General features: G+C 36.7%; 1 protein-coding gene across 3 annotated transcripts in view; it reads right to left on the bottom strand.

The window, feature by feature from the left end:
* Positions 1-17,012, bottom strand: part of Parp8 (poly (ADP-ribose) polymerase family, member 8) — a 168,743-nt gene that overhangs the window by 58,377 nt on the left and 93,354 nt on the right. For all 3 annotated transcript variants that reach the window (XM_013018605.1, XM_013018604.1, XM_013018603.1), the window contains exons 5-8: positions 11,208-11,297; positions 9,985-10,055; positions 8,039-8,116; positions 6,737-6,831 (exon numbers count right to left, since the gene is read on the bottom strand). In XM_013018605.1, coding sequence (XP_012874059.1) covers positions 6,737-6,831; positions 8,039-8,116; positions 9,985-10,055; positions 11,208-11,297 — 334 coding nt within the window. The remainder of the gene's footprint in view (positions 1-6,736; positions 6,832-8,038; positions 8,117-9,984; positions 10,056-11,207; positions 11,298-17,012) is intronic.

Here is a 17,012-nt window from a genome sequence, read left to right on the forward strand (position 1 = left end):
ATTTTTTGTTGCTTTGTATGTCTCTCCCCCATGGTATAACCCCTGTTTTCACTGTATTTGATGTTGGTATAAATTGTGGAGGGGAAGAGAAAAAACAAATCGTTTAAATAGGGATACAGGTGGACCCATTGCAACAATGAGATGTACAAGTCGTTATGTCGAAAAATGAACTTTACAATTTTGGCAGCGGGAGAGGGGGGAGGAGGGATGGGAAGGGGAAACAAAGGAGGAGGCAACAATGCTTGATAAGAAATGTACTCATTACCTTGTCCATGTAATTGTAACCCCCTCTGTACAGTATTTTTACAATTTAAAAAAAGGCAATAAAAATTTTGTATGTGGCTTGTTGAAGAACATGCACATGAAGTGTTTCTATCAAAAATAACATATGTTTTAGGACAGTTTTCTTGGTGATGTATTTTCCGTGTGTGTGTGTGTGTGTGTGTGTGTGTGTGTGTGTATTGTTGTTTTTGTTGTTGCTGTTGCTGCTGCTGCTGCTGGTCCAGGGGCTTGAACTAGAGGCCTTGTGCTCTTTCTTGGCTTTTTCATTCACAATTGGCACTGTAAGTCACAGCCCCACTTCCAGCTTTCTGTGGATTATTTGGAGATAAAGAGACTCACAGATTTCCTGCCTGGGCTGGCTCTTAAGTAGTTAGGCTAACAGGCATGAGCGGTCAGAATCTGGCCATTCTATTTTTAACCAACCTAACCAAAAAACATGGTCATTAGGAGTCACTCGCCTTGCAAGGTGCTGGATGCACACACCTACAATCCTAGCTACTCAAGAGGCTGAGATCTGAGGATTCAGGTTCAAAGCCAGACCAGGCAGGAAAGTCTGTGAGACTTACATCCACTTAACCGGCAAAAACCTAGGAATGAAGGTGTAGTTCACATGGTAGAGTACCAACCTTGAATGTGAAAGCCGAGCCAGAGCACAAGGCCCAAGTGCAAGCCCCACCAGTACCATACCGGCATGAGCGCGCACACGCATGCACACGCACATACACACACATCATTCACATATATGTTCATAATGTATATCAAATATTGGAGCCCTTATGGTCATTTCTGTTGTACTTCCTTTCTCCATAAAGCCTTGTCTTACTCATTATACTATTGTGATATGTTACAGTACACCCTGATTCAAACTAAATTGTGACCATACTGGTTATAAAAATATTTGAGTGTGTTACTTCTCCTTATCAGCTGTAAAGGAAATCACACACACACACACACACACACACACACACACACACACACACACACTTCTTCCACAGATCCATGAGAAATAAACCTCTATTTCTATGTAATTATTTCTGTTTTCAGCCATTGGGCAGTTACATTTTTGAGATTATTCTATGAAGGAACACACCTTTCTGTGACATCTGAAACTCAACAGCTGCCATGTCTATCTCTGCATGCCCACTCAGTGTGTGGTTTTTCCCAGTGTGGGGGAGAGATTTGTGAATGAGCCAAGAAATATGCAAACTCAGTAGTCAGGAAGAACTCTTGGCAAGACTAAAGCTTTTGCAAGACTGTATCCAAGGTGGCTATAAATTTCTCTAGAAGACATAGTGGTTGAGGAGAATTTAAACCTAAAGAAGAAAAGAAAGGCATCTGGCTTTTTATAAGCTACAAATATTTTTATAAAACAAAATAATAATACTTGTAATTTAAAACAAGAATAAAATAAAATGATCATAAGAAGTACTGAACCAACAATTGCTACAACTTTGCTGTCAGCTTAAATATCCTGGATTTCATTCAAAGACATCCCCAGGCTTTGGGAGCACAGATGAGTCCAGGATCTCAGCTCTGAAACTCACTCATATCTACATTATGCTCGCGTGTCTTTGGAAATCCTCTCCTATTGGTTTCTCTCCTTCCTGTCATTCCTATCATTTCTTTCCTAGTTTCGAGTGGTAGATTCTTTTTTTTCTTTAATTCAGAGGCAGAATTGCCAGATCAGATCAATATGCTGGAGAGGAAATTACCAACACCCAACTCAAGATCTCTTTCTGATGAATGACATGTTTCAGTGTGGGTAAAGCTATGCTATTGTAAAAAAAAATCCTCAAAATGTCAGTGGCTTACCTCACACTAAAAGGATTTATAACTATGTGGGTTGGGAATGAGACAGGCCATAGTCATCAAGGAGGCTAGGTTAACAGAGAGTCTAGAAGACATAGGAACTCAGTCATTGTCTTGCACTATGTGCACACATCCCTGGACAAAACTAGTCCACACATCCATGCTAAGTATTAGTGGGAGTGGAATTATGCAAGTCTTTCAGATCACTAGGACAAGAGAAACAGAAGACTTGTCAGCAATTTCTACTGAATGGAAATTTAGAAATTCAGCAAAATAAAAGTGACCATCCCCCATCTGTGTAGATTGTTTTTCCTTTTTTTTTTTTTTTTAGTATTTTGTTCTTTTGACCTTCCTACTTCCTTACACTCTCCCTCTTTTCCTCATTCTTCCCTCTTTCCTTCCTTCCTGGAGATATCGATTTGGTAACTATGAGCCAAGTGGTAGATGGTTGTTCCTCCAACCATCAAAAAGCATTGGAATGATCTTGTTTTTAGTCATCAACAACTCATAGAGGCCCGATCATTATTTTCCACCCATAGTTACTAAAATATTCAGCAGTCACACTCTTGGGAGCCCACTCCATGTTAGGCATTAGACACGATAATAAAGGTTACAATTACTCTTCTTTTTCCTTCAATCAAAATTTATTGAGCTGCAACTAAGTGCGTAGTGGAAATATAGCGGTGAACGAGATCTCTGCCTCCATGAGCTTACAATCTAGCATCCACGTACATTACTCTTATGACTTCAATTTTTAAAAATGAAAGAGGGCATGGCCATAAGGCAAGGGCTACTTCACCTGGGTTTCACATGGGAATTTTACATGTCAAAGGAAATCATCAGAATCATTTCTTTCCTATCCAAATGAGAACTTTTTCTTTTCTAAAAATATTGATCTGAAATTACCTTCAAATGGCATTGACCAATATTCTATCAACATGATTATAAGAGCATCTACAGCAAAAAGACATGCGCCAAAGCATGGTGTTATGTGATTCAAGATTAAGTGCACTCAGAATGATCACAGGATTTCTGTTCTAGAGAAAAGAACTCACTTCTTGCTGGAGAGACTGAATAAGAACTCTCACTTATGTCTGCATGTGTGGCTACTACAGTCACTTCCTTGTTTTGGGATCGTGTGGTCAGTTGGAACTGGCATGGTATGTTAAGTGATGAATTTAATATTCAGTACTTTCTCTACATCTTCTTTTAGCCTCCTTTCAAAGGAGTTTTGTCTCAATCTAGGCAATCCATTCTTTTCACCTCTTACAAAGAACTTAGCTGTGGTTAACTGCCTTTCTCATTAGATGGCATATAAAAAAATTGACACCAAATAGCCTATTGTGCCTATTGAAGTACTTTTGCTCTTCAAACTCCATTAAGTTCTTATAGGCCTCAATTAAGTAAAAGAACAGCTAATTAGAACAGTCTGTTTTCAATAGACTTGGTATTTTGCAAGGAAGATGATTCCAGGGCCTTATTCATAACTACTACTCTTCCCATATGTCTAAATCTCAGAATCAAGAGAAGACATGAAATTCTTTTGTTTTTTAATTTACTTTAAGGAAATCAAACTAGTTTTCATGTGGTTCATGTTCATACCCTAAGATTATTTATTCTGGAATCATCCTCTCTAGCTAGAAAAAGTCTTGAATAGACAAGAAAATGGCTTGAATTCCTTAAGGTTTAAAGTGAATTAAAAACTGTTGTAAATGATATAGGCAAAAAGAAACCTTCAAATGGTTTTACTGCTGTAAGTGCTTCATAATGCTGAAGTTTCAAACACTTATCTACTTTCACTTGTCAATAATTTTTGATGACTTCACTATACAGATCATCATAAGTTCATGGAGTTTTGTTTTGTTTGAGGCAGAATCTCTGTACCCAGGCTTGCCTCACACTTGTAATACAATTGTCTCTCTGCCTCCTGATGTGCTGGAATAAAGAACATGGATACTTATAGGTACAGTACCATCACAGGTACATAATAAATGCCTTAAGAGGTACGTCATTCCATGATGCTATTACTAGATCTAGAAAATATAGAAATCACATTTTAAAGAAATCGTTAACTGTACAGGTATTCAGTCTGTACCATGGTGATCCTCTTTAAAATACATTATTTTGAATGAAGTCAAATTCTATGTTGTATTATGCTTATTGATTATATTTCAAAGCCTTTATGGGTGCAGAGGTTCAATGACTGCATTGAAAGGTAAAGATTTAACCCTTTAATTTCTATAGAAATTTATTATGCTGAACTAGTTACCAAGAGTTCTACTGCTTCCTTCACACATTTACACATAGAACTTCTTGAATATCCACAGCCTCTAATATGGAGCTAAAATAGGGACCAGCTTGGAAATGTTCACAGCGAATGTGCTAAAACATTACAGTTTGTAAAAAAAATTAGCTTTCCAAAACATAATCTGGTCACTATCACTCAAAGCTGCCATAGATGCAAGAGCAGGGCAGAGGGCTGGGAAGGTGGCTCAGTGGTAGAGCGCTTGCCTTGCATGCATGAGGTCCTGGGTTTGATTCCTCAGCACCACATAAACAGAAAAAGCTGGAAGTGGTGCTGTGGCTCAAATGGTAGAGTTCTAGCCTTGAGCTGAAGAGCTGAGGGACAGCACCCAGGCCCAGAGTTCAGGAATTCTGACCAAAAATTTCAAAAAGAGCAAGGCAGAGGTTTAGGACCACAGCTCAGCTATGGAAGCTGCAGGGGGTAGTTTCTGAAGTTTAAAGGAAACATTTTAACCATTACAAATTATAACTGTGTTCACCTTCTCAATTAATTTATATGTTCACTCTCAAAGTACAGTTTTGAACTACATGCTGGTGACTCATGCCTATAATCCTAGCTATTCGGGAGGCTGAGATATGAGGATTGTTGTTCTGAACTAATCCTGGGCAGCAAAGTTCATGAGACATTTTTGCCCAATTGACCACTAAAATGCCAGAAATGGATCTGGGCCTCAAGTAGTAGAACACTAGCCTTGAACAAAAAGCTTAGGGTCAGCACTCAGGCCTTGTGTTCAAACCCTTGGGACTGGCACCAAAGCAAGTGGTAGAGCGCTAGCTTGAGCACAAAAGCTCAAGGACAATGCCTAAGCCTTGAGTTCAAGCATCAGGACTAGCATGTACACACACACACACACACACACACACTACAGTTATGTCATGTTCTATGCTAAGTACCAGAATGGGAGAATCATTAAAAAATAAAACAAAGCAAAATGCAACAAAGACTTTTAAAAAATCAACATACAGAGAATTCAATGTTGGAGGGAGAAATAAATTAAAAGTCATAAAAAGTATAATAAGCAAGACAAAAGCCAAGTGGGATATGAGCCCAGAAAGTGGAATAACTCATCTGCACTAGAGAGTCAGGAAAGGCTTTGAGAAAAGCAGCCTTCCGACTCGGCTTGGCCAGAGACAGCAAAGGAATTGAGAGCAAGGCAACATGGGATTTGACAAGAGAACTGCTTATGCGATGCTCTGTTATGAGGAAACCTGGACCACCAGGGTAGTTTGGATGAATAGAAGCTGGACCTGAACTGAGTTTGTGAGAAGAGCCTAAAATGTCACACAGACTTAAAGACTATAGTATCAGCAAAGCCTAGAAAACGGAAATAAACCAGATCTCAATCCTGGAAGAGAGTTTAATGGCAGAAAAGGCTTTCCCATATAATAGGAAAGAAAATAAAAGCAGATAGGGCTGGTATGTTCTATGAATTACTAAATATAATTTTTAAATAGCAAAGAAATCATCACCAAATATAACTATCAAATAAAATACAATAACATACAACAAATTTAGGTCACTGTCTTTAAGGGACCAGATCGCAGCATGTCTTGGATGCATGTAGTTTTGGATTATTTACTTTCATTGTTAACAGAGGTATGGCCTGGATTAATGATGGCCAAATCTATCACAGTAATTAATTATGACACATCTTAAAATTAATATTTCTTCAAACTAACACTTTAGAACAACTAATTTCCTGCTGGGCACTGGTGGCTCAAAACTATAGTCCTAACTACGTGTGGGGCTGAGATTGGGAGCACTGTCATTTGAGGCCCGTCCAAACATACATGTGAGGTCCCTTCTGCATCAACAAAGGGCTATGGTGAGGCATGCCTCTAATCCCCGCTGCGTGGGAGCAGACAGGGGAAGGATGGCAGGTCCAAGCAATCCTGGGTAGAAAACCTTGTGAGAACTCCATCTCAAATGGAAAAGCTCGGTAGTTCTGATACAAAACCTAAAATAGGCAGATGGCGGTCCAGGTGCACACCTGGGGAGGAAGTGAGACCTTAAAACGACCAGAGCAAGAAGGGGGTAGAGGTACGGCTCAGTGATCAAGCATCTGTATATCAGCATGAGGCTCTGAGTTCAAATCCTAATACTGCCAAGATCATTACTTACCTAATTAATTAGTAATGCAAGCAACATCTTAAAAAAAAACATGTATATAAAAAAGTAACCATGTCATTTAACAGGAGTAGAAACACAACAGAATTTCTCAACCACCTTCAAATACAATTACCCTAAATGTGCAAGTAACTAACTTTCAGCAACGAAAATAAAAATCTCAATGGCTTATCTAATAACTTTACTATTTATTTATGGAAGGTATTTATTTACCTGAGAGAAACTGCATGTGGCCCATAAATCTCTCTCACTGCCAACAGATCAGCTTCCAGCTGCGGATGCTTATGCAGTTCCCCATCATAGTTCACCTGATAACAGGGAGGATGCGGAGGTGACTCGGGTGAAAAGAATCGAAAGAATGAGAACACAAACTGTCCTGTGGACCATCACCTTGTGCATCCCACACGAACATGTACAGCGTCACCAGAAAACCCTAAGTCAACTCAGTAAGACATTCACTGTTGTTTTTATATATACATAGGGCTAGCACCATCCTTATGTATGAAAATTAAAATGAAGACTTTTTAACACAATAGAAGTGCAAATGTGTAAAGGAAGAGCCTGAGAAATTTTCTGAAAAATGTCTAGAATATACATCTAGACTAGATGCCCTATGTAAGAATTAGCCCTGTAAACAAACATCAAACTTGAATTATGCTGCTTTCTAAAATGTTATGTTGGATAAAAATCCATCTCATTAGGAAAAGTATTCCATTGCCAGCATGGTATCCCATGGAGAGAAGAAACAGTTTTATTGCGTCCACAGCTGTACTGCCTTGGGCCTATGCTTGATTTAGAAATTAGTGACTTTTTATTCAGAATGCATAAAGTTAAAGTTGCTTGCATTCTTTTATTAAATATCTGTCACTGCCAAGTTATAGTTCATATTTGTCCAAAGAACTATATATCAAAACACACACACACATGCACACACACACATGCGCGTGCGCGCTCACACACACACACACACACACACACACACACACACACAACAGATAGCCTAACGTCAAACACTCAGTTTTATTATTTATCTTGGAAAACAACTAACAAGTTGTTTCATATGTGTAGCTTATGTTATGGCATCTTTTGTAATAATTTGTCAACACAAGGAACACAAATAAAACATGAGAATACTCAATAATTGGGGCTCATCGAATTTTGTTAAGGTTAATCACCATCTATTTAAAACTAGCTGTCTATGCTTTTGAAAGAGGGTTCACCCTTTCACAAATCATTTCAAAATATTTAAGCAATGTGCTTAAAAGGCTTGCTGTCTGCGATCCACTAAATGCTATCTGCAAAAGGTTCCATAACTTAATGTAAATAGATGATTATACATGATTTGTAAAAGTAAACTTAATTTCTAAAAATATGTAGCAAGGAAGAAACAAAAATTATTCAGATACAGGAAGTAACTTATGAAACCCTACTTAACTATCAATCCTAGACTTAAACTAGGGAAGATATGGCAACTAGAGCCTTGATATTGGATATTTCCAAGACAGATTTTCTTACCTGTCCTCCATAATAAAATTCTTCAGAATCATTGTCACCTTCAGAATCTTCCTCCACTGTACTATTCTGTCTTGATTCCTTAAAATAATAAAGTAAGAAGATTTTCATGCACAAATTAGTTTGCTTTCTTTTTGAATATGAGGTATTAAGTAGTATTAATGAGTTTTGTGCCTATTACATGGATTTTACATATACAACATTCTCAGTGTAATATAACTCAAATTAAACAAACAACAGTAAGTGTCTACCTTGCAAGCATGTAGCTCTTCATAAAGTAAATCTTTGTTAAAGTTTTCTTTCACAGACAGTATTGAAATTTAATATTTGATGAGTATCAAAAGCTTCTATACAATCAATTACACCTTCATCTTTGTTTGGCTACATTTGGCAAGCTCTAATTCAATTTATATTAAAATTATCATCTATATTATTTTTCCAAGACTGTTCTCACTTTCAATGCCAATCTAAAACAACAGCATGAAACAAACAAATCTTTCAATGGCCGGGCACTGGTGGCTCATATGTATAATCTTAGCTACTCTGGAGGCTGAGAGCTGAGGATCACAGTTCAAAGCCAGCCTAGGAAAGCAAGTCCATGAGACTCCTATCTCCAATTAACTACCAAAAAGCTGAAAGTAGAGCTATGGCTCAAAGTGGTAGAGCATTAACCTTGAGCACAAAAAACTCAGGTTCTGTGCCCAGGCCCTGAGTTCAAGCCCCAGGACTGGCAAAAGAAAGAAAAAATACGAAAGAAAACAGAAGAGAAAAGACTTTAAATGCAAGATAAAAATTATATTATAAAAATAAATATGAATCACATTAAGACAACTTTTAGCATACAGAAGTTACTTGCTTTAGAATTTAGGCTTCAAAAAAGTATTTAATTTATTAAGCTTTGACTTGAAGTCTGAGTTTTTCATTCACTGAACCATATTTGTTATGTGTCTCAAAGAAAATTGTCCATAGTAATAAAATAATAAAATAGGGGGAGTAATCCTTTTAGATGCAGAAATCCCTTCATTCATTGTGTCATAATCATTTCTAAATTTTAAGTGTATAAGTACACTAGACATCCTAAAAATGTGACTGGTTTTTGTAAAAGTTGAATACATTCTTAGTTGGCAAGGGTTTTGTTCAAGCACCTGTTCTCACCAGTGGATAACAAAAGGGGGGTGAAAATCACTGTGGGGGGATAGGCCTAGTAAGTATGCACAGATCCAATTAGAATTTTTAAGGGAGATGAATTTGTGTTTTTAAACAATTGATAACAAGGTTATTCTAGCTGCTGTTTCTTTGTCTAAAAAGATCATCTGTCCCTGCACAATTTTGCTTAAGGCTACTGCACTAGCACTTTAAGCCATAGCTCCATTTCCAGTTTTCTGGTGTTTAATTGGAGATACAAGTCTCAGGGACTTTCTTACCCATGCAGGTGATTCTTCTGAGTAGCTAGGATTGCAGGCGTGAGCCACCAGTGCCTGGCCCAAAAAGATCATCTTTTAGAAACAAAATTTTAAGTGTCCCACCGAAATTATGTATGCTCAATTTGTGTTGAAAAAGTCATAAAACTGCTGCTGTTTCACTACAGTCCTTCAGGCAAAACCAAAAAACAAATAGTGTGTTTTGTATTTACTTAGGACTAAGTCTTCTTTCTTTCCTGTTGTTCTGAGAACTGCTTTCTCAGAGTTAATTTTAGATCACTCTTCCCACATTAAAAAGTACCCAAGTTAAGTTTTATTGACCATATGCAACTTTAATCTCAATGAAATTTTAACTTCAAATACCTGGTACATTTTATTTTTTTTAATTTAATTTAATTTTATTTGTGAACATACTGTACAGAGGGGTTACAATTACATGGGCAGGATAATGCGTACATTTCTTACCAAGCATTGTTTTAAATGCATCTATGTTATTTTCTTAAGAAATAAGAAACAAAACTTACATACCTCTCCATTTTCCTTTTGTAATTTGGCCTTTATGGATAAACAGCAGTTAGTATCATTTGTTTTTCTTAATTCTGAAAGAGAAAGGTTATCAGTTAAAAATAAATGTTAGTTTTTAGAATGGTTTTCACCAAACATTCTTAAGATCTTAAAATCTCCCATTGGGTTATTCTTGTTCTTTTGCAAAAGTATGAAGGAATATTTTGAAATTCTATAATATTAGGGAGTTAGATATCCAAGTTTTATTGATGTGTGATTTTACCCTTCATATTCAGCAGAACAACTGTAAAAGAAATGTTTTTTACAAGAGCAGTGTCAACATAGTGTTTTCTAAACAAACCAGTGTATTCTTTTTGTGTGGAGGCCGGTTCTCAGGCTTGAACTCAGGGCCCGGATGCTATTCCTGAGCTTTTGTACACAAGGCTAGCTCTCTATCACCTGAGCACAGCTCTACTTCCAGTTTTTTGGTGATTAATTGGAGAGATATCTCATGCATTTTCCTGCTTGGGCTTTTTTTTAATATATATTTTTTATTGTAAAGAGACTGTACAGAGGAGTTACATTACATGAGTAAAGTACATTTCCTATCGAGCATTGTTACCTCCTCCTTTGTTTTTCACCTACTATCCCTTTCTCCCCCACTGCCCCAACTCCCCTGTCCCCCTAGAAGCTGTAAAGTTTGTTTCAACGTAATGTCTTGTCCATCTCTTTGATCTACAATCCTCAAATCTCAGCTTTCAGAGTAGCTAGGATTACAGGTGTGAGCCACTAGCACCCGGCTAGCATATTTTAGATTTAAAATTTATATGCAGATTCAGACATACAGAGGATATTTATATTAGCAATAAAGAACCAACCAATAACAAAACTATGTACAATTAAGAAACCTTGCTCATGTAACTGTAACCCATCTGTACAGTATTTTCACAATAAAAAAAACCTTAATTTATGGGGCTGGGAAGATGGCTCAGTGATAGAACGCTTGCCTCACATGCATGAGGCCCTGGGTTCGATTCCTCAGCACCACATAAGCAAAAAGAAAAAAAAAGCCAGAAGTCATGCTGTGACTCAAGTGGTAGAGCGCTAGCCTTGAGCTGAAGAGCTGAGGGACAGCGCCCAGGCCCAGAGTTCAGGCCCCATGACCAGACCAAAAGAAAAAACAAAAACAAAAACTTAATTTGAAAAAAAAGTAATTCAGGATAAGAAAAACATTGCATTACTGTTACCTGTGGCTATTTTATGAAAAATTACAGGAATTGGCTCTGTAGTAACGAGTACATCTTCATCGTTTTCTGAACTTGACACATAGGTATTGTCTGAAAATAATATGGATAATTTAAAACGTTACTATGTTTTAATATGTTATTCGTTAAAACATGTATGTCCTGTATGTTCTGTATATTATTTGTAAAGACAACAGTTTTACTTAGAACTAAATTTACTTCTAACACAAATATATATTACTCATAAAAATAAGAGCTATGTCCTCGTCTTTTGTCATAAGGAACATGCTGCTATTCTGATAACATTCTGAAGAAAAAAAGCCAAGATCTGTGTGTGAATTAAGTCTATAAATGTGTGAGTTCTTCAAATACATTTATGTATCCTTCCAAAATAATCTGATACAAACTATCCTAATACACTTCTTTCTTTTGAGGATGAGTGGGGGTGACTGTTGAGATGAGATTTCACTATTTAGTTCTGGCTAGCCTCCATTCATCCTCCTCCTGCCTTGGCTTCTTGAGTGCTTGGGTTGCCGGCCTTTGTCATCCTTCTATTTTCAAATGTGTTTCTAATATCCCACATGACAATAAATCCTTTGAATGTAACTTTTTGCCTCAGTTCACTACACAGAATCCTACCACTGGAAGCAGGGTTAATGAATGAAGGAGAAAACCTAACAAAGAGTACTTGGTGGAATAGACTCAAAGCCAGTATAGTTGCAGACTTCAGTAGTGTCCACACTTGGCAGGCTGAGGTAGCAGGATGGGGAGTTTGAGGTCAGTCGAGGCTGCCTAGCAAGACTCTGACTCAGTAAAAGAGTCGAGATGAAATGATTTAGGAATTCAGGATGAAGGTTTTGTTGAAATCGTACCTTCTACATAACTCTACTGTATATTTTTAGGTTGAGATGAAGTCTTACAAATACTCTTTCATGAATCAATGTTATCTGTGTGCACCGCACAAGTTGAGTACACAGCATGTTAAATTACTCTTAAACTTCCTATATATTTTTCTGGAAAAACAATACCGCTCTAAGTTTATTGTGTTCCCCAATAATTACAGATCTTCAGGTACATGTTCCTATCATATAATGCTCAGGTTTATTCATCTTTTGTCATTGATCACCGCAGAGACTCTGTAAGATGGCTACTTAACAAACACTTCACCAATTCTTTTTTTTTTTTTTGGTCGGTCGTGGGGCTTGAACTCTGGGCTTGGGCGCTGTCCCTCAGCTCTTCAGCTCAAGGCGAGCGCTCTACCACTTGAGCTACAGCGCCACTTCCGGTTTTCTGGTGGTTTATTGGAGATAGGAGTCTCACAGTCTCTCTTGCCCGGGCTGGCTTTGAACCGCGATCCTCAGATCTCAGCCTCCTGAGCAGCTAGGATTACAGGCGTGAGCCACCAGTGCCTGGCACTTCACCAATTCTTGACAGTGGTCCTATATTGCAAATGCCCTACTTATTAACAGTATAAAACATCACCAAGTAATATGAGTAGCATGGGTTCATTCCAACTAAGTGAGATTAGTGTTCAGATAACTGAAGGAATGTATATCAGAAGACTTTTTTGAGACACTTTTTAATAATACTGTGTCAATTCAGTGAGAACATTATTTTCAATTGGGATATCAAAATCATTATGTTTCCTTAAAAATGTATTGGTTTTTTTTTTACTTGGAGAAAAAGTAAAAGAGAAGCTATACATATATGTATATATATACATATATGTGTATATATGTATATATATATATGTACATACATATATATATACTAATTAGCAAAAAATGTCCTCATTAAACAGAAAGCTTTACAAGTCACTCTGGAGGACAAGAAAATCAGATTTAAAGGTGAAGAAGACTAGATATGAAACAAGCTAGCTTGCCTCGTTCTCTGGTTAGTGTTAATCAGAAATGTTGCTTCATTTAGGTTTCTAATACCATTAAAGAGGATCTAAAATTCTTCCATTTTTAAGTGGCATTACAGAATAAGAAAGAAATTTTATATGAATTTATTTTAGTTGTTCTTTTGACATAAGGTGAAATGCTGATCGAGTCTCATCTATCAGAATCCTCATACCTTGACATTAAGTGTCAAAACCTTCTATTAGAGCTAGGTTGTTTTCCCTTCATTCACATTCTCATAGATCTGAAGTTATCTGCTGCCTTATCAACTAATTCTGTGTTCCCTGTACATGATGGATTCCTTGTTGCAAACTACTATGGGGTAGACTTGAGGTTCGGGTGGAGTGTCTGCCCTAACATATACAAAATCATTAGGATGTCGCCAGCATCAGCCAACAAACAAAACTAAGACAAAAAAGTCATGAAAGACAGCATTAGAAAAATACCAGTAACAGATGCCCACCAATTGCTAAGAAAACTAGCCCATGAATTTTGTTAAAGCATCATGTAATTTCTAGCACTATAAAACAAGGAAGACTTCACCAACGCATCAAGATAAAGTAAAACTGATCAAGATGCATTGTATTCATAAGCCATACATTGAACTGAAACCCATTTTAGCAATTACCTAAAAGATACTTTGAAAAACTTGCAATGTTATGCTTAAGGAAACAAGGAATAATACAGAGAATGACTCAATTTCCAGGATTTCCCTATCAAAATTCTCTTATCAAAATGTTTCTCACTCCTTACAAAAAAGTTAAAACCAGAAAAATAAAACTACAACACCCACATCACCACTATAAAGTCCACAAAGTAGTAAAAGTACAAGAAACCAGCAAGATTTGATTCCAAAGAATATAATTTGGTGAATATGTATTGTCTAATGCTGAAGAACAGAAATATGCTTTCAAATATTTAAGATGTTTTGTTTGTATTTTGATTAGTACCTAGGCATTTGCATATTTTTAATTTTTGTTTTAGGCTTAATGTCTCTCTCTGCGTCTGTCTGTCTGTCTCTCTCTCTCTGTCTCACACACACACACACACACACACACACACACACACACACAAAATCTAAAAAAAAAAGAAAGAAAGAAAGTAACAGCAACAGAGTAAAAGTTTGTTACCAAAAATGGAATTTGAGGGAAATAGAGAAGTGTCAATCAGACTTCATATATTCAGTTATCAGATGAAAAAGTTCCAGAGGTTTAACAGACAGGCCTGGGTGATGATGGGTAGATGTGTTAAGTAGTTTGGTTTGAGTGTGGTAACCAACACAATGTGTGTGTGTGTGTGTGTGTGTGTGTGTGTGTGTGTGTGATTGTTTCACTTTATGTGTTAAATATTCAATCTTCGGCAATTAAAATACTTAAAATTTAAAAAACTCAACATCAATATCAACTAGTGCTGGGTCCTTTTCATACTAAAGCCACAGTGTTAGCTACAGAATGGAGAAATTTTGGTTTCTGCTACTGATGATCTGAGATAATCCAATCTGTATGAATTCTGTTTTCTTTTATATTGCCTAAAAATTACTTCTAAATCTTCCTCAAACTGTGTTAGCATCTGTAATGATGCCATCACCTTTCTTTAAAAATAGAAAAGTAGAACATAAACAGGGTTCAGGAAGTGTATTTACTGAGAGTAGTCAATATAGAAACTTCAATGTAGAATAAGGATATTTGCCAACTCAAATTCCCTTACTAGAATTCTCCCACTTGACACTGGAGCTTCCTTTTTGCTTGCTCAGAGCTCTGTAGACAGGATCTTTAAGTGTGTATCTTGTAGATTTCCTGTAGATCTTTGCTAACACTGATAAGAACATGAGTATTTTCTCTAGGTTTCCCCATTCTGTGTACCACTGAAAAAAGAGGAGTAGAGAGCTACCAAAAAGCAGCTCAGAAACTACTAATTCTACTTAAATTGAAAAACTGGATAATTTAAGTCATTCCATTTTACATTACAATGTAATGAGACAAACAATAACTATAATTACAAATACTAATTACATTGGCTTTATACTATATTCTGGATATTTTCAATAAATTTTCTCTAGAATTTCATGGCACTTCCCAAGCCAGCCAAGTATCAGTAACTTTCAAAGATGTAGAAACCAAGGCTCAGAGAAATTAAATAATGCCCTTATATTACTAAATAGTGTAAATAATAAATGGCAAAGCTTGATTCTTTCTGAATCAAAATCAATGCTTGTCACTATATTATTAATTTGTTTCAAACAGAAAATATCACCCCACAACTACTATAAATATCAACAACTATATTTTAAAGGTTTTAATTTGATAGAATATGGGTGGGATTCCAATTCTCATTTTAAAAAAGCCAGGCATAGTCCTCACGTATATCCAGAAACCTCCTACCTCTACATTCCAGTAAGAAATGTAGAAGAGAGATTTCATTCCCACAAGGAGGTAAGCCTTCTCATTAAATGTGAGAACAGAACAGGTGAGAATTGAAGACTTCAGCTGGGCTGTTATTGCAGAGCCAACTTGTGACCATAGTAAATACGACATTCTCAAATTCATTACAGATACTCCTCACTAAAAAAGCCACAACAAAGTCCAAGGAAGTCAGAAGGCTGCTCTCTTCCCTTCTGTGGTTTCATTTCATTTATACTCATCATTTTGTAGAATCATGACTCTATATAGTCTTCATTTCCATAAAAACAAACAATGGAATGGGTTTCAGTCAATCTCACTGGTTAATAAGCAAAATGGAAATTATAAAATGGTTCATCGATTCCCAGGAGGTTGACAGCATTATGACTGGGCGGAGGGGCAAAGCTGACACAATCCCAAAGGGAGAAGATAATCCTGAACTTCCAGCCGAGATGATGAGTTAATCACTGAAGCCAACAATCCAACACAGGCAGGAAAAAATAAGCTAGAGGAACATTGCCAGAAGGAATAAAGGTAATTAAGAACAACAGTAAAGAGAGCTATATGTATGACAGAATTTTTACCAAAGGCCAACTTAGGAAGACAAACCAAAGGGAGAGGAAAGGGAAAGCAACAAGAACAAATGTGACCACAGAAACGAGTAAGTAGAAAAATAAAAACAGGCTCAGAGGTTTGGGGTGGATTTTTGTTATTGTTGTTGTTTACAGTTAAGGACAGAACACTTTAAAAGTTTTTGCTCAATACTTTAGATATCTCAGCAGTACAGTGTCTTTGAAGAACACATTAAAAATAACTAAGAAATACAAAGAGCTAACATCAATAATTGTGGCAAAGATATAAGAATTGTACCAGAACCATCCCTAAGAAGATCACGGGCTCTGATAGATTGGTCTGCTAGCTCTCTCAAATGCTCAGGGATCCATTTAGTTCCCTTACACCAAAGTAAGTGATAAAAAGTGGACATAATTCCAAGAGGTCAACATTAAAATGCCTGAAAATGTAACCTCTCATTTTAGTGCTTAAAGAAGAAAATATACATGGCATCCCCAACAAATGCCAAGTAAGAATTTTATGAAGATTTATCATTAATTTTTTTCAAAAGTGATCAATGTGAAAATGAGTAATGCATTTTATCTGAAAGCACGCTAATTATGAAAAGAGAGACAATGTTGCCAACTTTCACAGCTATTATTAAATATTACTCCAGGAAGTCCAAGCCAGTTATGGAGGGGGGGGGGAACACAGATATGAAGAGCAGAATGCAAGAGCAGAAACAGAATTTTTAATAACTATCTATCTGGAAACTCAAACCATATGAACTAACAACTCTTAGGACAAATAAATGAGGATTAAAATTTAATAAAGGAGGAGAAATTATCATAGTAATAATACTCATTTTGAAGATAGCTCCATAGAAACACCAACAGTTCCTCCCCACCAGCAACAGAATCAAAGCTGAATTATAGACATTTTTAAATGACTAACCC

The sequence above is a fragment of the Dipodomys ordii genome, unplaced genomic scaffold (assembly GCF_000151885.1).
Source record: "Dipodomys ordii isolate 6190 unplaced genomic scaffold, Dord_2.0 Scaffold41, whole genome shotgun sequence".
Classification (NCBI taxonomy): Eukaryota; Metazoa; Chordata; class Mammalia; order Rodentia; family Heteromyidae; genus Dipodomys; species Dipodomys ordii.